This window comes from Trichosurus vulpecula, chromosome 2 (genome assembly GCF_011100635.1).
Source record: "Trichosurus vulpecula isolate mTriVul1 chromosome 2, mTriVul1.pri, whole genome shotgun sequence".
Taxonomy (NCBI): domain Eukaryota; kingdom Metazoa; phylum Chordata; class Mammalia; order Diprotodontia; family Phalangeridae; genus Trichosurus; species Trichosurus vulpecula.
Genome location: NC_050574.1, coordinates 430,569,225 through 430,595,800, shown reverse-complemented (window position 1 = coordinate 430,595,800; position 26,576 = coordinate 430,569,225). Strand labels below are relative to the sequence as shown.

General features: G+C 38.1%; 1 protein-coding gene across 1 annotated transcript in view; it reads left to right on the top strand.

The window, feature by feature from the left end:
• CFAP47 (cilia and flagella associated protein 47) overlaps nt 1–26,576 on the top strand; it is a 965,255-nt gene that overhangs the window by 405,282 nt on the left and 533,397 nt on the right. The window contains exons 41-42 of the mRNA XM_036744194.1: nt 3,074–3,160; nt 19,786–19,853. Of these exons, the coding sequence (XP_036600089.1) occupies nt 3,074–3,160; nt 19,786–19,853 (155 nt within the window). The remainder of the gene's footprint in view (nt 1–3,073; nt 3,161–19,785; nt 19,854–26,576) is intronic.

The following is a 26,576-nucleotide window of genomic DNA, read 5'->3' as shown; positions in this document are numbered from 1 at the left end:
AATGAAATGTGGCTTTTTATCTGTACTTTTGGTAGTTTCAATATTTTTTTAATTTAAATTTATTTATTTAACATATTTGGTTTTCAGCATTGATTTTCACAACAGTTTGAATTACAAATTTTCTCTCCATTTCTACCCTCCCCCCACTCCAAGATGGCGTATATTCTGGTTGCCCTGTTCCCCAGTCAGCCCTCCCCTCTATCACCCCTCTCCCTTCCCATCCCCTTTTCCCTTCCTTTCTTGTAGGGCAAGATAAATTTCTATGCCCCATTGCCTGTGTATCTTATTTTTTAGTTGCATGCAAAAAATTTTTTTTTTGTTTTTGAACATCTGTTTTTAAAACTTTGGGTTCCAAATTCTCTCCCCTCTTTCCTTCCCACCCACCCTCCCTAAGAAGTCAAGCAATTCAACATAGGCCACATGTGTCTCATTATGTATAACCCTTCCACAATACTCATGTTGTAAAAGCATTTTGCTCCTTCCCAACCCATCTCGCTTTATTGAATTTTCTCCCTTGACCCTGTCCCCTTTCCAAAGTGTTTGTTTTGATTACCTCCACCCCCATCTGCCCTCCCCTCCATCATCCCCCCCCTTTTATTTTTTTTATCTTCCTCCCTCTTTTTTCCTGTGGGGTAAGATACCCAACTGAGTATGTATGGTATTCCCTCCTCAGGCTAAATCTGATGAGAGCAAGGTTCACTCATTCCCCCCTCACCTGTCCTCTCCCCTCCTCCCACAGAACTGCTTCCTCTTGCCACCTTTATGCGAGATAATCCACCCCATTCTATCTCTCCCTATCTCCCTCTCTCAGTATGTTGGTCTCTCGTCCCTTAATTTCTTTTATTTCTTTCAGAAATCTTCCCTTCATCTTCAACTCACCCTGTGTCTGCTCTCTCTCTTTTACATATATATATATATATATACACACACACACACACACATATATATATACATACATACACATACATACATATACACATAGAAATATACATACATACACATTCACTTCTATATATACATAAACATATATATATATATATATATATATATATATATGCATATTCCCTTCATCTACCCTAATACTGAGGTCTCATGAATCATACACATCATCTTTCCATGTAGGAATGTAAACAAAACAGTTCAACTTTAGTAAGTCCCTTGCAATTTCCGTTTCTTGATTACCTTTTCATTCTTCTCTTGATTCTTGTGTTTGAAAGTCAAATTTTCTATTCAGTTATGGTCTTTTCACTGAGAAAGCTTGAAAGTCCTCTATTTTATTGAAAATCCATATTTTGCCTTGGAACATGATACTCAGTTTTGCCGGGTAGGTGATTCTAGGTTTTAATCCTAGCTCCACTGACCTCCGGAATATCGCATTCCAAGCCTTCGATCTCTTAATGTAGAAGTTGCCAGATCTTGGGTTATTCTGATTGAGTTTCCACAATACTCAAATTGTTTCTTTCTGGCTGCTTGCAGTATTTTCTCCTTGATCTGGGAGCTCTGGAATTTGGCGACAATATTCCTAGGAGATTTCTTCTTGGGATCTATTTGAGGAGGCGATCGATGGATTCTGTCAATTTCTATTTTGCCCTGTGGCTCTAGAATATCAGGGCAGTTCTCCTTGATAATTTCTTGAAAGATGGTATCTAGGCTCTTTATTTGATAATGGCTTTCAGGTAGTCCAATAATTTTTAAATTATCTCTCCTGGATCTATTTTCTAGGTCAGTGGTTTTTCCAAGGAGATATTTGACATTGTCTTCCATTTTTTCATTCCTTTGGTTCTGTTTTATAATATCCTGATTTCTCATAAAGTCACTAGCTTCCACTTGCTCCAATCTCATTTTTAAAGTAGTATTTTCTTCAGTGGTCTTTTGGACCTCCTTTTCCATTTGGCTAATTCTGCCTTTCAAGGCATTCTTCTCCTCATTGGCTTTTTGGAGCTCTTTTGCCATTTGAGTTAGTCTGTTTTTTAAGGTGTTGTTTTCTTCAGTGTATTTTTCAGTATTTTTTTGGGTCTCCTTTAGCAAATCATTGACTTGTTTTTCATGGTTTTCTCGCATCCTTCTCATTTCTCTTCCCAATTTTTCCTCTACTTCTCTAACTTGCTTTTCCAACTCCTTTTTGAGCTCTTCCATGGCCTGGGACCAGTTCCTGTTTTTCTTGGAGGTTTCTGTTGTAGGCTCTTTGACTTTATTAATTTCTTCCATCTGTATGTTTTGGTCTTCTTTGTCACCAAAGAAAGAATGCAAAGTCTGAGAGTGAATCTGGGTGCGTTTTCACTGCCTGGCCATATTCCCAGCCAACTAACTTGATCCTTGAGTTTTTCAGTGGGGTATGACTGCTTGTAGATTACAGAGTTCTATGTTCCACGTTTGGGGGGGAGGTGCCAGCTCTGCCACACCAGCACTGCTCCTTCCCCAAGAACCCCCAACCCGAACTGGGCTTAGATCTTTGGCAGGCTGTGCACCCCTGCTCTGATCCGCCACTTCATTCCTCCCACCAGGTGGGCCTGGAGCCGGAAGTAACAACAGCTGTAGCTGCCCCACCTCCGCTGCCCCTGGGGCTGGAAGCCGAACCAGGAATTCCTTCCACTCCCGCAGCTTTTCCCACTAACCTTCTCCACAGTCTTTGGTGTTTGTGGGTCGAGGGGTCTGGTAACTGCCGCAGCTCACATATTCAGGGCGCTAGGGGCCACATCCGCCCGACTCCAAGTTTGGTTGTTCCACGCCGCTCAGGCTCGGCTCTCCTCCATTCCGTTCCCAGCTCCCAGCTCCCAGCTCCCAGCTCCCAGCTCTGTGTGGAATACACCTCACCCAGAGACCATCCAGGCTGTCCTGGGCTGGAGCCCTGCTTCCCTCTGCTGTTCTGTGGGTTCTGTTTTTCTAGAATTGGTTCAGAGCCATTTTTTATAGGTTTTTGGAGGGACTCAGAACGGAGCTCACTCTAGTCCCTGTTTACCAGCCGCCATCTTGGCTCCGCCCCCCCCCCCCCCCGTAGTTTCAATATTTAAGACATTTTAAAATGTAGTATAAATTTCCAGTGTTTTAATGATTCTTGCTATATTTATTTCAGTGTTAATTTGGTGGAGTCCTCAACTTTTGTACATCAGACAGCACAACTAAATGAAATAAGTCAATCGATGAAAGATGAAAACTCTCGGTAAATATTTTTTTATTTTCTTATTTGTTCATTGTATGAATAAGGTTATAATTTATGTAATTTAGATCCTAGCAAAACTTATTCCACTTTTGAAGTCTGAAATTTATTTATGCATCCTCATATGTTGACTTTGTTATTCATCATTGTAGCTCACTAACGTTCTGTCTTCCCGGCATTTGAATCTTCATTGAAAGATTCTTCCTGTTTAATGTTTAACACATCTCCCCAGCTTACTTCCCATCTTCCTGTTCCCCTAATACCTTTTGTCTTGAATTTTAACAACTAATTCAAACCCCTTCTTGCTGCTACTTCTTGAACTATCCTCTACAGCTCTTTTCTGCATCCTCATCTATATTTCTATCAGCTTCTTATTCCATGTCCCTTATCCTTTTGTAAATAACTTCCCTTTCATCTCTTTCTCTTAAAGTTTTTTTTTACTTATATTCTTGTGAATTGAACCTTGTTTTGCCTTGATGACCTGACCTTCCTTGTAATCTTTTTCGGTAATGGCTGTCCTTTTTCCTATTCTCTTTAACTTATTGAATCAGGAGGAGGAATTAACATACTCCACACTTCCCAATCTCACTTCCAGGCCATTGCTCTACAACCTTTTCTTTTTTGAAATTTGTGTCATTCCTTTTTACCAGCCCCAGTTACTCTCCTGAGCTTTACCCATACCAGCAGCTACCTTTTGGATTTTGCAAAACATGTATTTCACAGCTATATCAAAAGAGAACCCATCTTGCCTTACTCCCAAAGCACTTCTGAACTTCCCTATTTCTCTTGAGAGTACCACCATCCTTCCTCTTTCCCATGTTCCCAATCCTGTTATTCTCCTTGACTACTCATTCTCTCACTGCTTATCCATTTATGTGCTAAACCGTGTTATTTCTACTTCCACATCCATTCATTCTCCCTACTCTTATGGCTAGGGCTCTAGTTCACATCCTCATCACCTCCTTTCCAGCACAATGCCAGAGTCTTTTAATCGATCTCTAGTTTCCATCTCTACTTCTACACAGTCATCTAAAAGATTTTCATAAAGCACTCCATGTCACTCAATAAACTCCAGTGACTCTATTCCCTGGAGGATAAAATGTAAATTCCTCTGTTTAACATTTTATGCTCTTTACAACCTGGCTCCATTCTCTTTCCAGCCTCTTTGGACATTAGTCCCCTTCCTGCACTCTATGATCCAGTCAAACTGACTCTTTCTTCCTCATGTCATACATAACACTTCAACTTTGGAACTATATCTTTATATACTCTCATGATACACTACTCCCTTTCACACTTTCCACAGTCCAGAAAAACTGGATTTTAAAAAATAAGACCATAGATTTAGAGATGGAAGGGACCTGAGAGGCCATCAGATTCAACTCCCTCATTTTGCTTATGAGAAAATTGGAACACAGAGAGTTTCTTGAGGTCACAAAGCTGGTAAGTGTTTGAGGTAGGATTTGAATCCAGATTTTCCTGACTGGGACAGACCCAATGCCCTATCCATTATGATTCATCATTTTTTCCTGTTCTTGACACATGACAATCTGTCTGCCTTTGGACTGTCTGTCCTTCATACATGGAAGGCATTCTCTCCTCGCCCCTCTTTTTCTCTTAGATTCCATTGTTTGTTTCAAGACTCAGCTCAAGTAAGACCTTCTACATAAGTCTTTCCTGATGTCCTTACCTCTCAGTGCTCTCTCTTCCAAAGTTCTTCTTATTATAGTGGATAATTTATCTTGGACCTAGTAATACCTGTCTTCAAGTCACATTTATGACATATTATCTGTGTGATGCTGGGCAAGTCAAAACTTCTCAGTATTCTAGGCAACTCTAAGAGTCAACAATATCTTTGCAACATCTCTTGCCTATACTACCTTCTCTTCCCTGATACCTCTACTATCCTGGCACTGGGGACCTTGTCATCTCATGAGCATGGAGTATTACAATAATCTGCTTATGGGTCTGCCTGCCTCAAATCTCCTCCCTTCTAATTCATCCTCCATTCAACCACTAAAATTCAGGTTCAATGATGTCACCCCTCTTCTCACTAAAACTCCACTGGGCTCCTGATTGCCTTTAGGATCAAATACAAAATATTCTGCTTGGTGTCCAAAGTCTTTCCCAATTTTGCTTTCCCCTACTTTTCCAGTCCTCTTATAACTTACTACCCACTGCATACTCTTTGATCTAGTGACACTGGCTTTCTTGCTGTACCTCCAGTAAGATATTTCATCGCTTGGCTCCAAGCATTTTCTTTCATTAGTCTCTATGTCTAGAATGCTCTCCCATGTTATCTCCGCCTACTGGATTCACTGACTTCCTTCAAGTCCCAACTAAAATGTCACCTTCTTAAGTAACCCTTAATAACCCCTTTTTAATTCTAGTGCCTTTCAAAAATATTTCCTATTTTTCCTGTATATAGCTCATTTGTACATATTTGTTTCCTTATTGTCTCCACCATCAGACCATGAGCTCCTTGAGGTCAAATCTTTCTTTTCTCTCTTTTTGTATCCCTAGCTCTTAGTGCTTGATATGTAATGGGCACTTACAAAATGTTTATTGACTAACTAAGACTGCAAAATTTAGAGAAGGCTTTAACTTGTATTGGTATAGAGAGGTCCCTATAACAACAAGTTCATAGTATGAACCCTTATATTCTAAATGTTCTTATTCATGTACACGTTGTCTCTCTTGATATAATTAATATAAGCTCCTTAAAAGCAGAGATTATTTCATTTATGTATTTGTAATCCTAACATCTAATAGTGCCTAGCATGTTGTAGAAACTTATTAAAAGGGGGGTGGAGCCAAGGTGGTGGCTGGAAAGCAGAAACTAGCGTGAGCTCCCCACCAAATCCTTCCAAAAACCTATAAAATATGGCTCTGAACTAATTCTAGAACTGCAGAACCCACAAAATAGCAGAGGGAAGCAGGGCAGCCCAGGACAGCCTGGATGGTCTTTGGGTAAGGTCTATCCCACACAGAGCTGGGAGTAGAGCAGAGTGGAGCAGAGCCCAGCATGGGCCCCGCAGACCAACCAAACCAGGAGTCAGGCAGAGTGGGCCCTAGTGCCCTGAATCAGTGAGCTGCAGAAGTTTCCAGACTTCTCAACCCACAAACACCAAAGACAACAGAGAAGGTTAGTGGGAAATGTTGCTGGGGACAGGGAGCTCCTGGTTCAGCCACTGCCCCAGGGGCAGCAGAGGTGGGGCAGCTACAGAACTACAGCTGCAGTTGCTTCTGGCCCCAGGCCCACCTGGTGGGAGGAATTAAGTGGCAGATCAGAGCAGGAGTGAAGAGCCTGCTGAAGATCTAAGTCCAGTCCGGGTTGGGGGTTCTTGGGGAAGGAGGAGTGCTGGTGTGGCAGAGCTGGCACATCCCCCCAAGCTTGGAACATAGAACTCTTTACAAACAGTCCTACCCTGCTGAAAAAACTCAAGGGTCAAGTAAGTTGGCTGGGAATATGGCCAGGCAGCGAAAATGCACCCAGACTCAGTCTCAGACTTTGGAATCTTTCTTTGGTGACAAGCAAGACCAAAACATACAGCCAGAAGAAGTTAAGAAAGTCAAAGAGCCTACAACAAAAGCCTCCAAGAAAAACATGAACTGGTCTCAGGCGTTGAAGAGCTCAAAAAGGATTTGGAAAAGCAAGTTAGAGAAGTAGAGGAAAAATTGGGAAGAGAAATGAGAAGGATGGGAGAAAACCATGAAAAACAAGTCAATGACTTGCTAAAGGAGACCCAAAAAAATACTGAAAAATATACTGAAGAAACCAACACCTTAAAAAATAGACTAACTCAAATGGCAAAAGAGTTCCAAAAAGCCAATGAAGAGAAGAATGCCTTGAAAGGCAGAATTAGCCAAATGGAAAAGGAGGTCCAACAGACCACTGAAGAAATAATACCTTAAAAATTGGATTGGAGCAAGTGGAAGCTAGTGACTTGATAAGAAATCAAGATATTATAAAACAGAACCAAGGGAATGAAAAAATGGAAGACAATGTGAAATATTTCATTGGAAAAACCACTGACCTGGAAAATAGATCCAGGAGAGATAATTTAAAAATTATTGGACTATCTGAAAGCCATGATTAAAAAAAGAGCCTAGATATCATCTTTCAAGAAATTATCAAGGAGAACTGCCCTGATATTCTAGAGCCACAGGGCAAAATAGAAATTGACAGAATCCATCGATCGCCTCCTCAAATAGATCCCAAAAAGAAATCTCCCAGGAATATTGTCGCCAAATTCCACAGCTCCCAGGTCAAGGAAAAAATACTGCAAGCAGCCAGAAAGAAACAATTTGAGTATTGTGGAAACATAATCAGAATAACCAAAGATCTAGTAGCTTCTACATTAAGAGATCGAATGGATTGGAATATGATATTCCGGAGGTCAGTGGAGCTAGGATTAAAACCAAGAGTCACCTACCCATCAAAACTGAGTATCATGCTCCAAGGCAAAATATGAATTTTCAATAAAATAGAGGACTTTCAAGCTTTCTCAGTGAAAAGACCAGAGCTGAATAGAAAATTTGACTTTCAAATGCAAGAATCAAGAGAAGCATTAAAAGGTAATCAAGAAAAAGAACAAGAAAAAGAAATTGCAAGGGACTTACTAAACTTGAACTGTTTTGTTTACATTCCTACATGGAAAGATGATGTGTATGATTCATGAGACCTCAGTATTAGGGTAGCTGAAGGGAATATGCATATGTATATATGTTTATATATATATATATATATATATATATACACACACACACACACACACACATATATATGTATGTGAGTGTGTATGAATGTATATATGTATGTGTATATTATATGTATATATATATATATATATATATATATATATATAGAGAGAGAGAGAGAGAGAGAGAGAGAGAGAGAGAGAGAGAGAGAGAGCAGGCACAGGGTCAGTTGAAGATGAATGGAAGATATCTAAAAGAAATAAAATCAAATTAAGGGATGAGAGAAGAATATATTGAGAGTGGGAGATATGGAGAGATAGAATGGGGTAAATTATCTCGCATAAAAGTGGCAAGAAAAAGCAGTTCTGTAGGAAGACAAGAGAGGGCAGGTGAGGGGGAATGAGTGAATCTTGCTCTCATCATATCTGACCTGAGGAGGGAATACCACACATGCTCAGTTGGGTACCTTACCCCACAGGAAAGAAGGAGGAAGAAGTTAAAAAAGGGGAAGGGATGATAGAAGGGAGGGCAGATGGGGGTGGAGATAGTCAGAAACAAACACTTTCGAAAAGGGACAGGGTCAAGGGAGAAAATTCAATAAAGGAGGATAGGTTAGGAAGAAGCAAAATATAGTTAGTCTTTCACAACATGAGTATTGTGGAAGGGTTATACATAATGATACACATGTGGCCCATGATGAATTGCTTGACTTCTTAGGGAGGGTGGGTGGAAATGGAAGAGGAGAGAGAATTTGGAACTAAAAGTTTTAAAAACAGATGTTCAAAAACAAAAAAAAAGTTTTTGCATGCAACTAGAAAATAAGATACACGGGCAATGGGGCATAGAAATTTATCTTGCCCTACAAGAAAGGAAGGGAAAAGGGGATGGGAGGGGAGTGGGGTGACAGAAGGGAGGGCTGACTGGGGAACAGGACAACCAGAATATATGCCATCTCAGAGTGGGGTGGGGGGTAGAAATGGGGAGAAAATTTGTAATTCAAACTCTTGTCAAAATCAATGCTGAAAACTAAATATATTAAATAAAATAATTAAAAAAAGAAACTTATTAAAAGCTTGTTATAGATTGATAGCATGCTTATCTCACCAAAAAGAACCATTAATCTACGAGGGTTAGTAGCATCACTCACTATTTAAATATATATCTATATCTATATATGTATACACAAACACACACACACACACACACACACACACACACACATATATATATATATATCTTGAGAGGCTTAAATACTGGCCTCAATCTAATAAAAATGAAATTTATGCTTTTTTTTTGTTTTTGTTGTTGAGTCATTTCATTCATATCTGATTCTTTGTGACCCCATTTGGGGTTTTCTTGCAAAGTTACTGGAGTAGAATTTATGCTGAAGTTAAAAAAAATCTGCTTTGTAAGTACAAGCTGGGATAGGCATGGGTATTTAGCAGATTATATGAAAATGATTTTTGAGTATTATTTAGTATAAGCTCAATGTAAATCAACAATATCACATGACATTGAAAAAATCCAATAATATCTGTGGCTGCACTTAAATAGGTATAATGTGTAAGACCAAGGAGGTGATATCCCCACTATATTCTGTTGTGATCTAGTATGATATTTACTTCTGAGGGCAGTCTAGATGTTAAAGAGTCTAGATTTCATATCACCTTTAGATTGATTGAAGGCTGTGGGCATGCTTAGCTTGGAGAAGAGAAGATCAAGGTGGGGTGGACCCATTATTGTTCTTCTAGCATGTGAAAAGAGCTGTTATCTTGAAGGGAGATCAGTTTTGTTTTGCTTCACACTATAGAGCAATGAGTGGCAGTTGAGTGGATTTTCACTTAGTGGAAGTCTTTGAAGAATGATGGAAGTAATGCAGGAATGTCATAAAGAGAATTATTATTCAGGAATAGATTTGAACTAGATGGCCTCTGAAATCTCTTTCAAATTTGAAATTCTTTGACTTTGTAAATACTCAGTATTGCTGAATATTTAGCTTTCTTTCATGACTTTTTTCTCATTAAATATTCATTCCCTTGTTATTTTCTTGTTGAATTTTTTTATAAGCAGTTGTTTTTTAAACAAAGAATTTCCTTAGTAGCTTTGAGGTTCTTCAGCTAGTTGTAATTTTGATTGGTCCATAGTATTGCATACTAAAGTAGTATTGGAAATCAGAATTATAATGTGCCTATAATCTTAAGTGGATGAAAACTGAGTAATTTTTGAAACTTTCTGTGTTACTTTTATAATTTAGAATTTGGCTAATGAATTCTGAATAAACAAGGATAAATACTATTTTTTACATATTGCCCTAGAAGAATTTCAGTTATACTTACTCATAATAAGGACTGCAAAATTCTTAACCCAGTGAACTCTTCAATGGAAATAAGACGATGGTGATGGAGAATGTTCAAATTATACCACTTTAGCTTTGTAATGTATTCTGTGGTTTGGTTATTCGTAGAAATTATTTATCTAAGTTGAATTTTGAAGGAAGCTAAAGGATTCTAATAGGCAAGCAAAGGTGAGGGAGAAGGACATAGAAGGAATCTGTGCAAAACTTATGGAGGTGGGAACTGGTGAATAGGTAGACAGGAAACTTTATAATTTATTTTTACTTTGTAATTTAAACTTACATGAAGGGGATTACTGTAGAGTAATTTAATTGAACAAACATTTAGTAAATCCCTGGTACGCTCAAAGTATTTTGCTAGTCACTGAAGATACAAAGACCAAACTAAATAACACTGCTTGAGGGCCTTCTGCATGAAACACCATTCTCTGGGTTTTCTCTGACAGCTTACATTGTCCCTGGTAGGTTGCGTCCCCAAAGAGATGTCTGTTGTTGCTTTCAGGGTTCTATGGATAAACTTATGTTTAGTTATCTTTTGAAATTATTCCATGAACCCTCACTGGTTGGTCTTTGGGTCCTGTAGGAAAGTCATTTATTCAAAAGGCATAGCAAGAACAGTACTTTTCAAAGCAAATTCCTCAAGATGAGGGTCACACTCTCCCACAAATATACAGTCTTTGGTGAGGGAAAGAGTGAATGTGGACTTAAAATATAGTGGTAGAGAGGCACACATATTCACCATATGTGGTCAGAAAACTGATGCCTGTAGATCTTTGTTGTCTTTATTTTTTTTCCTAGAAGGTCCTTATGAAGTCCATTGTGGGTTATGACTTTGATGATGGATGAGTCTTTCCATTGCTCAGCTAAACTGGATATTAGCCAGGTCCTCAGCTGAGAAAATGTGAGAAGAGGATGTTGTGAAGGTGCTTAAAGAGAAAATAATTACCTTGTCTGTCCAATTAGATTGTGTCTAAACATAACTACATAACTTTCCTTTTTGACTTAAAAATAATTAACCTTTTAAAATTCAGTGGGACTTTATATCTAGACACAGTTTATAGACATATAAACTATTATATAAATAAAAGTCTAGAAAAATTAGAGGGATTTATTATTTTTGATAATATAATAGTAATTTGGGGTGCAAACATTTGTTTATTAAATATGTAGCCTGTGTATGGATCACTTCCAATTTTCATATTTGGTGTGGAATTTAAGTATATTTTAAAATGGATGTGCTACATATTTATATACAAGTATATGTTTTTATTTATAATATATTTCTGTTTCTTTTAGCTCAAATGCAGTAGGCAGCATATGGATTGCTTTAATTGGCTGATATAATAAAGAACTCAGATTTTCTGCCTATGGTCAGTTATCAGTGGAGCTCCAAGAAAGAAAGTATAATTGAAATACACAGATAATCCTTAAACCTCAATTAGTCAATGCCAGCTGTCTCTATCCCTTCAAGCCTTCTGTCATTAAAAAAGTGGGAAGAGAGACTCACAATGGAACCAGACTAAAAGTCCTGCTCCATTATTACACCTGCATTCAAAGTAGAATGTTTCCATTTGTTCTCTTCATACTTGAGCTATCTTTATCCTCCTGTGGTTAGCATGTCCTTCAAGAGCACCTCCTGATTTCCTACTCCTTTCATTCCAGACAAATTAGTTTTGACAAAAGGATGGCTCTGCTACTACCCCTCCCTTTATTCTAATGCTTATCCATCCCATTCCTGCTTTCCTTCATTTCCTTGCCTGTTTCATCATACCCTTTTCACTAAGAAATTCCACTACATCCTTTTTCACTAATTTTGCCTCCTTATATTAATTGATATCTGCCTTTATGCTTAGTTTTCTATACCTCTGGCTGATGTTTGTAACCATTTCACTCATCCCACAGGACCTCAAGTCAATACACTCTGTTCTCTATTGCTCTATCACCACCACTGGACAATGTCTCCTTTGAAAGTTGTGCACCATGGTTATACCTCTTTCCAAGTCCTTGTCCCTGTCACCTACTCATTACTCAGTCTTTCTCCCAACAAGAAGAAAATCATCATTCCAGAAGGAAAGTATGATGTATTAGAAAGAATGATGGATTTAGTATAAGAGGACTCAAGATCTTATCCTTACTGAGCTATGTACTTCTCATATAATTGACTCAGTTCCAATTTCTGGGTCTTAGTTTCTTCATCTGTCAGATGAGGTTAGAGAATCTTTAAAGTTCCTCCCAGGACTAAATCCCATTATCCATAACTTTGGAGTGTGACTCACAATTTTCTTCTGTACCCTTACTCCAATCATCCTCAGGCATATCAGTCAGTATTCACATGTTTTCATCAATCCTTCTATGTCCTGTGCTAACAATTTGTTAAAATCATCAGTAATTATGATGTCCACTTCAATGCTGCCACACATTAGGTAACCACAACCTAGACTTCACCATTACTCAAAATTGTATCATGTTCAAAATCCTAAATTCTTAAATTGAACTTCCTTGGTGACAATTTCTTGTCATTTTCCACCCCCTATTCCTACAGTTTCTGTTGTCCATCTTAAATATTTTTGTTCCTTAGTCTGCTCTATTCTCCCAATCTGTGAACTCTATTCTTAACTGATTTCCTTTCCTATTTAGATTTGATTCCATAAGGAACCGCTTCAATTACTCATGCTCCACCATTCTTGAATCCATTGACCGCCCCCTCCCTTCCACTTTTCCCTTCGAACTTTTGTAGTTTTTGTCCTGCTAATTCTCAACTCTGGTTAACTCTTACTGTCTTTCTCTTCCACTCCTTAACCTGCGCTACCAAACATTGCTGTTGGAAACCATCAAATGTTGTTTATTGAGTCCTCTTAAAATTTATTCTCTTTATGCAAACCTAGGACATCACTGTTGTATAAAAATCTTTTTTTCTGGTAAGTACTTAGTATTTATTTAGTATTTTATTTTTCCCCAGCTCCATGTAAAAAAAGAACTTTTAACATACATTTTTAGAACTTAGAGTTCAAATTCTCTCTCTCCCCCCATTGATAAGACAAGTAATTCATACAGGTTAGACATGTGTAGTCATGCAAAACACTTCAATAATAGTTGTGTTGTGAAAGATTAACTGTATTTCCCTCCATCCTATTCCCCTCTCATTTATTCTATTCTCTCTCTCCTTTCATCCTGTCCCCTTTCAAAAGTATTTTGCTTCTGACTACACCCTCCCCTAATCTGTCCTCTCTTCTATCACTCCCCTTTGTCTTATCCCTTTTGCCTTTGCTGTCCTGTATTGTAAGATATATTCCAATACCCAGGTCAGTGTGTTTGTTATCTCCTCTTTGAGCCAATTTGATGAGAGTAAGGGTCACTCACTCCCCCTCACCCCCACGTCCCCTCCATGGTAAAAACTTTATCTTGCCTCTTTTATGTGAGCAATTTATGTCATTCTAACCCACCTTTTTTTCTTTTTCCCAGTACATTCCTCTCTTATCCCTTAATTTTATTTTTTTAGATAACGTCCCTTCATATTCAACTCACACCTATGCCCTCTGTCTATATATACTCCTTCTAACTACTCTAATAATGAGAAAGGTCTTATGAGTTACAAATATTATCTTCCTATGTAGAATGTAAAACATTTAACTTTAATAAGTCCCTTATGGTTTCTCTTCCCTGTTTACCTTTTTACGCATCTCTTCAGTTTTGTATTTGGAAGTCAAATTTTCTATTCAGCTCTGGTCTCTTCATCAAGAGTGCTTGAAATTCTTCTATCTCATTGAATGTCTATTTTTCCCCTCATGGACTATACCCAGTTTTACTGGGTAGGTGATTTTTGGTTGTAATCTTAGTTCCTTTGCCATCCAGAATACCATATTCCAAGTTCTTCAGTTCTTTGATGTAGAGGCTACTAAATCTTGTGTTTTCCTGATTGTGGCTCCATGATACTTGAATTGTTTCTTTCTGGCTGCTTGCAATATTTTCTCCTTGACCTGGTAACTCTGGTATTTGGCTATAATATTCCTGGCAGTTTTCATTTTGGGATCTCTTTCAGGAGGTGATAAGTGGATTCTTCTAACTTTTATTTTACCCTCTGGTTCTAGAATATCAGGTTAGTTTTCCTTGATAATTTCTTGAAAGATCATTTTGAGGCCCTTTTATTGATCATGGCTTTCAGGTAGCCCAATAATTTTTAAATTATCTCTTCTAGATCTGTTTTCCAGGTCAGTTGTTTTTTCCAGTGAGATATTTCACATTGTCTTCTATTTTTTCTTTCTTTTGGTTTTGTTTTATGCTTTCTTGATTTCTCATAAAGTCATTAGCTTCCATATGCTCCATTCTAATTTTTTTTATTTTTTTCTCTGTATATGTTTTATTTAATATTTTAGTTTTCAACATGGATTTCGACAAGACTTTGAGTTACAAATTTTCTCCCCATTTGTACCCTCCCCCCATTCCAAGATGGCATATATTCTGATTGCCTCACTCGCCAATCAGCCCTCCCCTCTTTCACCCCATTCCCCGCCCCCATGTCCCCTTTCCCCTTACTTTCTTATAGGGCAGGATATATTTCTATGCCCCATTTCCTATTATCTTGTTTCCCAGCTGCATGCAAAAAAAATAGTTTTTAAGCATCTGCTTTTAAAATTTTGAGTTCTAAATTCTCTCCCTTCTTCCCTTCCTACCCACCCTCCCTAGGAAGGCAAGCAATTCAACATGGATCACACATGTACCATTATGCAAAACACTTCCACAATGCTCATGTTGTGAAACGCTAACTATATTTCCTTCCATCCTATCCTGTCCTCCTTTATTCAATTTTCTCCCTTGACCCTGTCCCTTTTCAAAGGTGTTTGCTTTTGATTACCCCCTCCTCATATCTGCCTTCCCTTCTATCATCCCCCATTGTTTTTATCCCCTTCCCCTTACTTTCCTCTGGAGTAAGGTACCCAATTGAGCATGTGTATTATTCCCTCCTTCAGTTGAATCCAAGGAGTAAGATTCATTCATTCCCCCTCACCTGGCCCCTCGTCCCTTCCAACAGAACTGCTTTTTCTTGCCACTTTTATGTGATATAATGTACCCCATTCTATCTCTCCCTTTCTCTCTCTCTCTCAATATATTCCTCTCTCACCCCTTAAATTTAATTCATTTTTTGTTTTAGATGCCATCCCTTCATATTCAACTCATCCTGTGCCCTCTGTCTATATTCCCTTCAACTCCCCTAATACCGAGAAAGGTCTCCTGAAATACACACATCATCTTTCCATGTAGGAATGTAAACAAAACAGTTCAACTTTAGTAAGTCCCTTATGATTTCTCTTTCTTGTTTACCTTTTCATGTTTCTCTTGATTTTTGTATTTGAAAGTCAATTTTTCTATTCAGCTCAGGTCTTTTCACTGAGAAAGCTTGAAAGTCCTCTATTTTATTGAAAATCCATATTTTGCCTTGGGGCATTATACTCAGTTTTGCTGGAAAGGTTATTCTTGGTTTTAATCCTAGCTTCTTTGACCTCTGGAATATCATATTCCAAGCCCTATGATCCCTTAATGTAGAAGCTGCTAGATCTTGTATTATCCTGATTGTGTTTCCACAATACTCAAATTGTTTCTTTCTGGCTGTTTGCAGTATTTTCTCCTTGATCTGGGAGCTCTGGAATTTGGCGACAATATTCCTAGGAGTTTTCTTTTGGGGATCTGTTTCAATAGGTGTTTGGTGGATTCTTTCAATTTCTATTTTACCCTCTGGTTCTAGAATATCAGGGCAGTTTTCCTTGATAATTCCTTGAAAGATGATATCTAGGATCTTTTTTTGATCCTGGCTTTCAGGTAGTCCAATAATTTTTAGGTTATCTCTCCTGTATCTATTCTCTAGGTCACTGATTTTTCCAATGATATATTTGACATTGTCTTCCATTTTTTCATTCCTTTGGTTCTATTTTGTAATATCTTGGTTTCTCATAAAGTCACTAGCTTCGACTTGCTCCAGTCTAATTTTTAAGGTGGTATTTTCTTCAGTGGTCTTTTGGACCTCCTTTTCCATTTGGCTAATTCTGCCTTTCAAGGCATTTGTCTCCTCATTGGCTTTTGGGAGCTCTTTTGCCATTTGAGTTGGTCTATTCTTTAAGGTGTTATTTTCTTCTGTATTTTTGGGGGTCACCTTTAGCAAGTCATTGACTTGTTTTTCATGGTTTTCTTGCATCCTTCTCATTTCTCTTCTCAATTTTTCCTCTACTTATCTTACTTGCTTTTCCAAATGCCATGGCCTGAGCCCAATTCTTATCTCTCTTGGAGACTTTTGATGTAGGCTCTTTGACTTTGACTTTGTCTTGTTGACTTCTTCTGGCTATATGATTTGATCTTCTTTGTCACCAAAAAAGGAATGTTGAGTTTTAGTTTGAGTCTGAGTCTGAATCTTAGACCATTTTTGCTGCCTATTCATGTTCCCATCTGACTACTTGACCCTTGAGCTTTTTGTCAGGATATGACTGCTTGTAGAGAGTACTTTGTCCCAAGCTTTAGGGTCCAAACACTGATGTTTTCTACTCCACCATCACCCCAGGCTCTGTCACAGCAGTACTATTTCTCACCCAAGAATCACCAACCAGGACCACAATTCAGATCGAAGCAGGGCACAGCAAGAGAATCTACTTTTGTGTCCACAAAATGCTCCTTTCATTCCTGCTCTGATCTGCTGCTAGATTCCTCCCACTGTGTGAGGTGGGGACTTGGGAAGCCGCTGGTGCTGGCACTCTGGAGGCAGCCTCAGAACTTCTTGCTTCTGCCATGGCCATTGCTGCATGACCTCCGCCACCCCCAGAGCTGGTGACCGGACTGCTCTGAACTCAGTCCCGCAGTTTCCTCCTAACCTGTTCTTTGGTGTTTGTGGGTTGAGAAGTCTGGTAACTGCCACAGCTCACTGTTTCATGGCCCCAGGGCCTCTTCTGGCTGGCTGACTCTGGGTCTGGTCTATCCCAGTGCGGCCCACACTGGGCTGCCTTCCACTCTCAGCATCATGCGATAGACCCTTCCCAGCGACCATCCAGGCTCTCCTGGGCTGGAGATCTGTTTCCCTCTGCTATTTCATGGGTTCCACAGCTCTAGAATTTGTTCAGAGCCACTTTTAGAGGTGTTTGGAGGGATTTGCGGGGGGAGCTTAAGCAAGTCCCTGCTTTCCTGCTGCCATCTTGACTCCACCCCTTCCATTCTAATTTTTAAAAAATTATTTTCCTTACTGAGCTTTTGGACCTCTTTTTCCATTTGTCCATTGCTGCTTTTTAAGGCATTCTTCTCCTCATTGGATTTTTGAATGTCTTTCCCCATTTGGCCTACTCTGTTTTTTAAGGTGTTATTTTCTTCAGTATTTTTTGTGTGTCTCTTTTATCAAGCTCTTGACTCGTTTTTCATGATCTTCTTGCATCACTCTCACTTCTCTTCCCAATTTTTCTTCTATTTCTCTTAATTGATTTTAAAAATCTTTTTTGAGCCCTTCCATGGCCTGAGACCAATGTATATTTTTCTTTTAGGCTTTGGATATAGGAGCTTTGACTTTGTTGTCTTCTGAATGTGTGTTTTCATCCTGCTTGTCACCAAAGTAAGTTTCTATAGTCTGAGGGTTTTTCCATTTTTTTGCTCATTTTCCCAGCTTATTACTTGATTTTTAAAGTCTTTATTAAGGTAGGGCTCTTCTTCCATTGTGAACAGTGAACTGCCCCAAGCTTCAGGGGCTTTGTGCAACTGTTTCCAGAGATACTTCTAGGCACTTGTAAGTTTTCAGTTCTTCCAAGGTGGTATGATCTAAGAAGAGGTGTTTGCTCCTCTCCTGGCCTATGCTCTTGTCTGTGAGTGACTACAATCACTCTTTTCTGCCCTGGAACTGGGAGGAGGCTTCCCCTTTCACTGCTGCTGCAAACTTTGCTATGCTAGTGTTCCTCCTTGCCCCAGACTGCCACTCAGGACTGTGACCTCGATCCAAGTATGGGCAAAGCAACAGAGTACTGCCTCACTGCTAGTGAAAAGACCTTTGTAATCTCCTTTTGACCAGTTTTTTGACCTCCTTACCATCTATGGGCTAAGAGCTCTGGAAGCAGCCACTGCAGCTGTTGATTCAATCAGTCCCAAGGCCTGTTCCTGGTTTTCTGGGGTCATGGCTATGATGGTGTGGCCTGCACTGGACTGTGATCCTCTTTCACTATGGTGCAACAGACCTTTCCTGCCAACCTTCCAGGTTGTCTGGGGCAGGAAATTTGTTTTACTCTATCTTTTTTGGGTTCTGCTACTCTAGAATTTGTTTAGAGTAATTTTTAAAGGTATTTGACAGGATTTGGGGGAGAGCTCAGGTGAGTCCCTGGCTTTACTCTGCCCTTTTGGCTCTACCCCCAAAATCTTTTAAATCATCTGACTCCTTATCACACTACTCATAAGAGCTCTTCCAAACCTTTTATTACTCAAGCTCCTATACTCTCTTCCCCTTGAAATTCAGATCACTTCACCTCCTACTTTAGCAAAAAGATAATCAGACATGAACTCTCAGTTCTTTTCTTTCTATAATTGTTGTCCCTTAGGGATTATCACTGCCAATTTATCTCCACTTTGGGGAATTTAGCTCTTATGTATTTACTGAAATGTACCTAAAATTCTTCCATTAAATACATTCTGTGAAAACTTTCTTCACAAATTTCAAGTGGTTATTTCTCCCCACCTCCACCCCCCTCTCCCCATCTGGACGCATATAAGTTCATCATGCTGAAGACTAACACTTTGAGTATTGCAGTAAGAACCATTATCTTCTAACTCCCTAATTCCCTTCTATCTCCCTTCAACTTTATGAATAGTTCTTTCACAGATTATTATTAATCAAACAAAATTACATTATTTGGAAGAAGGAAAATGATGGCTATAAAGGCAGCAACAAGGCATGGTGCCATTACTAAAATATCTCAATTCTTGACCTCCCTTAATGGTTAGTTGGTGGGCCCTGGCTTCACGGGCCTGTACTTACTTACAAGATGCTTCAGTTTATATCCTCAAAGATTTTTGGCTCCCCTTATAAAGGGCCTGCCCCTGGAGTTGGTGAGGCACTTAGGATAGCACTATATTTCATCAGAAACCTTCAGTTATTTGGAAGCTATTAGGAAATGCAGATTAATTCAAAATAATTAGTGAGTTGAAAAATATTATAAGATTTCTGTTCTAAAGATGTCATTTGTAGGACTATATATTGCATTATTCTTAATTGGAATTTCTAATTGTGCTTTTATTATTATATTTGATTTTATAAAGTACCATTTGAATGAAAAACTTACTCATTGACCAATAGTTAAATCTAAAATTAATGTGCTTCATTTGAGATATGTTAGTTCATCTCAATAATATTACTTAAATCAATCAACAAGCATTTATTAAATACTTAGTATATGCCAGGAACTACAATATGCTCTAGGGATATAAAGCAATAACACAAACACATCAAATGCTATTTAAATTAATTCACTTGCAATAATGTAGCAACATGAATAAGACAATTAAGTATTATGATTAGGTGATGCATGATATAGTTATTTAGTGAATTTTAAAATTTATATTCTAGAATGGACTCAATGACCAATGAAATTGAAAACTATGAATTTCCCAGCCAAGGAAACCTCTTAAATACGTGTAAGTAACTTTCAAACTTTTTTTTATATTTATGACATACGTAGCACTTTTTCCTCTAAAACTGTCTTTTTTCTTTTTCTTTTGAAAAAATGGGAGGAAAAGCTTTGAAATTTCAGAAATAATTTATTTTAAATTACATTAGGCATCTTAATATCACAAAACTTTAGAGATAGAAGGGACCTCTGCAGTCAAATTATTCAAGCTATACATGAAGGGAATCACAACTATGACATCCATGACCAGTATCTTCCATACTACCTCTTAAGGCATCCTACTCCACTTCAGAGAAATTCAAACTGTTTGGAAGCTTTTTCTTCATATCAAGTCTAAATTCTCCTCTTTACCCCTTCTGTCCATTGCTTCTGCTTCTGTCCTCTGAGGTCAAACAGAATGAATCTAAATCCTTGTCCAGATGTAGGTCTTCAAATATTTGACAACACCAGTTGAGGAAGATAAAAAAAAAACATATGATTTTATGGCAGCAATACTGGATTAGAATAGCAGCAGAATTCAATTTCATATATAGAATGCGCAGTATGTCATCATGTCTTCTTTATACTTTCCTGGATCAGGGAATCTCCTTAATTTGTGTGTTTTCTCCTGTGATGGCTCACAACCATCTACACCTGCTTGCCCATGCCTTCATATAAGTTTACCATAGGATGGTCACCAAGTGTGCCGGAGATCTTTATTTCTATTCCTTGATATTTCTGGGGTTAATAATGAAACCCCTGGGCTATTCCCCTGTCATGTGATGAGTCTATTTTCTATTTCTATCTTGCATTTCTCTCATAGGTTGTTTCTTTTTCTTTAAAATTACTTACTGGTTATATATTGCAGCCTGGTCATACCTACCATGTGATTCTGTCTCTGTGTAGTATTAATTTTCTATTCTTCTATAAACCTGTATCTTGCAGCCATACAGCAAAACTGTTAGAATACTAGTATTAAAAAGAAGGGCCTTTGTGTCTATGAGAAACATAGGGTCATTAGAGGAGCTTCACAGTTTCCTGAAAGCAAGTCAGCTGGTTCTATTCCTCCTGGTTAATTCTAGTTTTAATTCATTATGCATTTGCACTGTTTGCCCCAGATATACATGTTGATGGATATATTGTATAAATTGTTCTCTTGACTTTCATGTTACAGTCTAGACAAAAGTCATCCTTCAACCACTGGAGCTCTCCTGAGTGTACTGTCAAGACAAACTTTGTTGAATGTTTACAGATCTCTTCTGAGAGGCTCTGCAATGTCCCAGGGTATGATGCAGTATTACCAAGGCAATAAACACAATATAGACAATGATTGTCAATATGCCTATGTGGTTCTGTATCACAAAATATAAGAGACTTTCCATATAGAAGGCAGACAAAGTAAACCATTTATTCAGATACCAGAAAACCAGATTTCAGAACCAATAAGCCCAATCCATCAAAGCAGCAAAGAATTCAATAAACAATAGTATAGCAGAGAACCACTCCATCGCATAACCTTCCCACCCCCTGTTGGGGTCTTGCCACCAACAATAAATCACAGAACAACCCATGTCTACTCTTTCCTTCAGCTCTAATTGCTCTCTCCGCATTTCCTGTGACACACTTTCCTTTTCTCCTCAGCAACCTCCTCCCACCACATGTGACTTAGGCTTTCTGTGATATAAACAAGTCACATGGCCTATTAATGGGTGGGAAAGATCTTCAAATCTAAATTGTCATTTCATTTGGCCCCAAGATCTTTCTTATCTATTACTTAGGTCAATGGGGCAATCAATAGGAATTTTGGGATAGCTGGTGTAAGCAGAACTTTACAACAGTATAACAGGGATAACACAAAATAAGTATAGAAAACAATGTCCTCATTCCCCCTCAAATGAATGGTGCTCAAAATCTTGGGGTAAGGGGTGAGGGTCTCATCCTCCATAGCTTCTTCCTGCTGACACTGGATGTAGAGCTGTCCCTGCCCCAAGAGATCAAGAGTCCTATTCAAGAGATCAGCTCTTTAGCAAGCTGACATCTGGAACTCAGTTGATGCCAGGTCCAGGGATGACACACCACAGTTGTGGACAAGTCTAGAGGTGACATCCAAATACATCAGAAGGTGACATCTGGCTTACACAATCAGGCATCTGCAGCTAGATGGTACTAAGCCTGCAGGGAAAAAAATCTAGCAAACAAATTTAACAGAAAAATGCCAAAAAGAAACGAGGAAACAATCATAGCCTCATTCATGATAGAATGCATGAGTCGATGGAACAATTTGATAATTATTTTCTCCTGGCTAAATAACTGTTACAGTATAATCTTTCCCATGTGCTATAATTTCTGCAGCTTTTGGAACAAAGTCTGACTTCCATTTTACCCATACTTTACCTCCCAATTTTATTCTATCAGTAGATCCAATTCCTTCCTTTCCTCTACTAGTTATTTTGGAAGGAGGGTCAGTCTTCACAAGGGGTATGGTTTCACAAGGAATAATAATCACTTGAACTATTCTATCATTTTAACAAAACTATATGGATTCTTCACTCAATTTCTGGAATGTCACAATAATTTCTCCTTGATAATTAGAATCTATCACACCAGCCAATACATATATTCCTAGAGCTGCTAATCCTGATTTAGGTAATAACCATCCAAAATGATTCTTAGGGATTTTCATACATATCCCAGTAGAGATCTTTCTTATTTCTTTTCTATCCAACCAGAAGTCCTCTAAACAATGTAAATCATGTCCTGCAGAACCAGGTGTTCCTGGATATGGTGGTAGGACATCTTCCCTCATAGTCCAGTACTCAATATTTGGGATCTTATGTGTTTGCTGTTTTCTAATTTGCAGATTTGTGGTCATTCTGGCTAGAGGTGTACTTCCTCCTAGGTCTATTATCCAAACTATGTAAAGCAGTGAACAAATTATCTTTCCATCGTTGATATGAATTTTTAGAACTTAACTTCCTTAATTGTTCTTTCAATAATCCATTCATTCTTTCAACTAACCCAGATGCTTGTGGATAATATGGAATACGATATATCCACTCTATATTGTTCATCAAGTATGCCAGTGTGGTTCTGAATCACAAAATATAACAGACTCTGTATTTAGAAGACAGAAGCAAAACATTTATTCAGACACCAGAAAGCCCAACCCCAAAACCCCTAAGTCCAATCCATCCATGCAAAAAAGAAGTTAAAAACACATTATCACTGCAGAGAGCAGTTCCATTCCATAGCCTCCCCCTGCTGGGGCCTTCCCACAAACAAACACGCACAGTAAGTTGCCTGCCTCCTCTCTCTCCCTCAGCTCTAACTTCTCTGAGCATTTCCTGCTCCACCCTTTCCACTTCCTCTTGTTCAGCAAGGTCCTCCCACCACATGTGATTTAGTCTTCCTGTGATGTAAGCAGGCCACATAGGCCTATTAATGGATGGGGAAGATCCTCAAATTTACATTACCATTACAAGAACAAAACATGAACATTTCCTTGTACATGGACTAGAAAAAGAGGATTGGACATGAAATTATAAATCTAGCAAACACTGATTATTTAAAAAAACTATATTAAATTCAACATAATAGTACAAACACTACCCTGCCTGCTGACATTCCTTCCTAAGCTTCCTTTCCTATTCTCAGTATTTCATTTATGCTCTTTCCTTATTTCCTTTTTTTTATCACTATCACACCCGGCCTACTCCCACCCTCACTGTCCTTCCCCACAAATTAAAGGCAACTTTAGCTACAAATAATTATAGTCAAATAAATCATGTCTGAAAATGGTTGTCTCATGTCACTTTATTGCAAAAGATGGGAAGTATGTTGTCACCTATCTTCTAGACTCATAACCGACCATCACACTTATCAGAATTCTTAATTGTCTCATGTTGTTTTCCTTTACAATATTGTATTCATTGGATTTTTTTCTCTTGGTTCTGCTTTGTTCATGCAGTTCTTTCCACATTTCTCTGAACTGAGCCATTTCATCCATTCTTTTGGCACAGTAACATTCCATCACATTCAAATATCATAAATTATTCAACTCTTCCCCAAATGACGGGCAAATGACAGTATATATTGATGGATTGATAACATGTTGAATGACTAGATCTAAAGACTAGACCTTATACCAGCTTGGAGGGAGTTCTCTGGTGGAATGTCTTAGTAATTCAACCTGGACTTTCTTCTTTTGACATTTTTATCAAAGGTTTAGATGATGACATAGATAGCAAGTGAGATTATGCAGCACTTTGTGAATCTTAAAATACCACATATATGCTAGCTCTTACTTACTAGATTCATTGCTTTCAGTCGGTAAGAAGTAATTTGCAGATTTCAATAAGAGCAATAAGTGTTACTGTGGATGAAAGAATTAGGATCTAAAAAGATACTGAAAAATTCCAATAATGGAACAAAATTAATTGTAAGAATTAATAAGAATAAATATAAAGTTTTTCATATGAACTTCTTTTTTTAAACCACCTGAACAAGTACAGAATGGGAGAGATATGACTAGATGATAGTTTATGTGAAAAATACTTTTTAGTGGACTCCAAGCTCAATATGAGTGGATAGTAGCTACACAAGATACATTATGCTATATAATTTTGGGAATATGAGGCATAAAAAAGCACCTGATATTACCTTGGACTGATAATATTATCTTAGAGTAATACGGAATAAATGAGATCTTACTATACTCAACCCTGGTCAGACTATATCTAGAGTATTATTTTTTTGGCTTTATTTGCAAACCAAAGCCCATGGAAAGAAGGATGACCAGGATGTGAAGAGCCTAAAATCCATAAGCAAATGATATCAATTGAAGGGACAAGAGATGTTTAATCTGGCAAAGAGACTTAGTGGTGCATGCTCAATGTCTTCAAGTACTTGAAGGGCTATCATGTGGAGTAGAGATTTGAATTATTCCATTTGGACCCAGAAAGCAAAAAAGGGAAAACTAGTTTTGGTTCTGTTTAAAGAACTGTTTAACACACAAATTTGGTTTCGTGTAAGGAAGTACTGTCTTACAATTAGTACTAAGTGAAATAGATTCTAGCAATGAAGTTAACTTTCTTTCATTTTATTTATTCTTAAATCATTTGAACCTAAATATATAAAGAAAAAAGAACATTTCCATATACACAGCACAAAATAAAAAGAGGATTAATTATAAAACCATGGATCTACATTTTATACTATTTATCTATTTATTTAAATTTATTTATTTATTTTTAGTTTACCACACACAGTTCTACATAGTTCTGAGTTCCAGATTTTCTCCCCTCCCTCCCCCCTCCCTCCCCAAGATGGCATTGAATCTCATATAACTGTCATGTATAACTTCGCATTGAATTAATTTATGCACTAGTCAAGTTGTGGAGAAGAATTTTGACCAATGGAATGAATCATGAGAAAGAAGAAACAGAACCAAAAAAAAAAAAACAACCCAAAAACAAAAACAAAAGAGAAGCAAAAAAAGGCAAGCTTGTAGTGCGCCTCGATCTGTATTCAAACTTCACAGTTCTTTCTCTGGATGAAGATAGCATTCTCCATCGTGAGTCCCCTGGAGTTGTCCTTTCCCCTTAGGTTGCTGAGAAGAGCGCAGTATGTCAGGGTTGGTCCTCACGGAATCCATGTATCTGTGGCTGTGCACAACGTTCTCCTGGCTCTGCTCCACTCACTCAGCATTATGACCTGTAGGTTTTTCCAGGTTGTTACGAAGTCTGCATCATCCCCATTTCTTATGGCACAATAGTATTCCATCACCTTCATATACCACAGCTTGTTCAGCCATTCCCCAATTGATGGGCATCCCTTTGATTTCCAATTCTTGGCTACCACAAAAAGAGCTGCTATAAATATTTTTGTACATATGGGTCCTTTTCCCGCTTGTGTGATTTCTTTGGGCTACAACGCTAAAAGTGGTATTGCTGGGTCAAAGGGTATGAACATATCTATAGCCCTTTAGGCATAGTTCCAAACTGCTCTCCAAAATGGCTGGATCAGCTCACATCTCCACCAGCAATGCAACAATGTTCCAATTTCTCCACATCCTTTCCAGCATTTATCATTTTCCTGTTTTGTTATTTTAGCCAATCTGACAGGAGAGATGTGGTATCTAAGAGCTGTTTTGATTTGCATTTGTCTAATCAGTAGTGATCCAGAGCATTTTTTATATGCCTATAGATAGCTTTAATTTCTTCCTCTGAAAACTGCCTGTTCATATCCTTTGACCATTTCTCAATTCGGGAATGGCTTGTATTCCTATATATTTGGCTCAGTTACCTGTATATTTTAGAAATGAGGCCTTTATCAGAGATACTAGTTGCAAAGATTTTCTCCCAGTTTTCTGCTTCCCTCCTAATTCTTGTTGCATTGGCTTTTTTTGTACAAAAACATTTCAATTTGACATAATCAGAATTATCCATTTTGCATTTTGTAATGCTCTCTATCTCTTGTTGAGTCATGAATTCTTTACTTTTCCACAAATCTGATAAGTAAACTATTCCTTGCTTTCGCAAATTACTTAGAGTATCAACTTTTACTCCTAAATCATGAACCCATTTTGACTTTATTTTGGTATATGGTGTAAGATATTGGTCTATGCCCAGTTTTTGCCCTACCATTTTCCAATTTTCCCAACAGTTTTTGTGAAATAGTGAATTATTAGCCCAGAAGCTGGCCTCTTTGGGTTTATCAAAGAGTAGATTGCTAAACTTGTTGATTTCTCCTA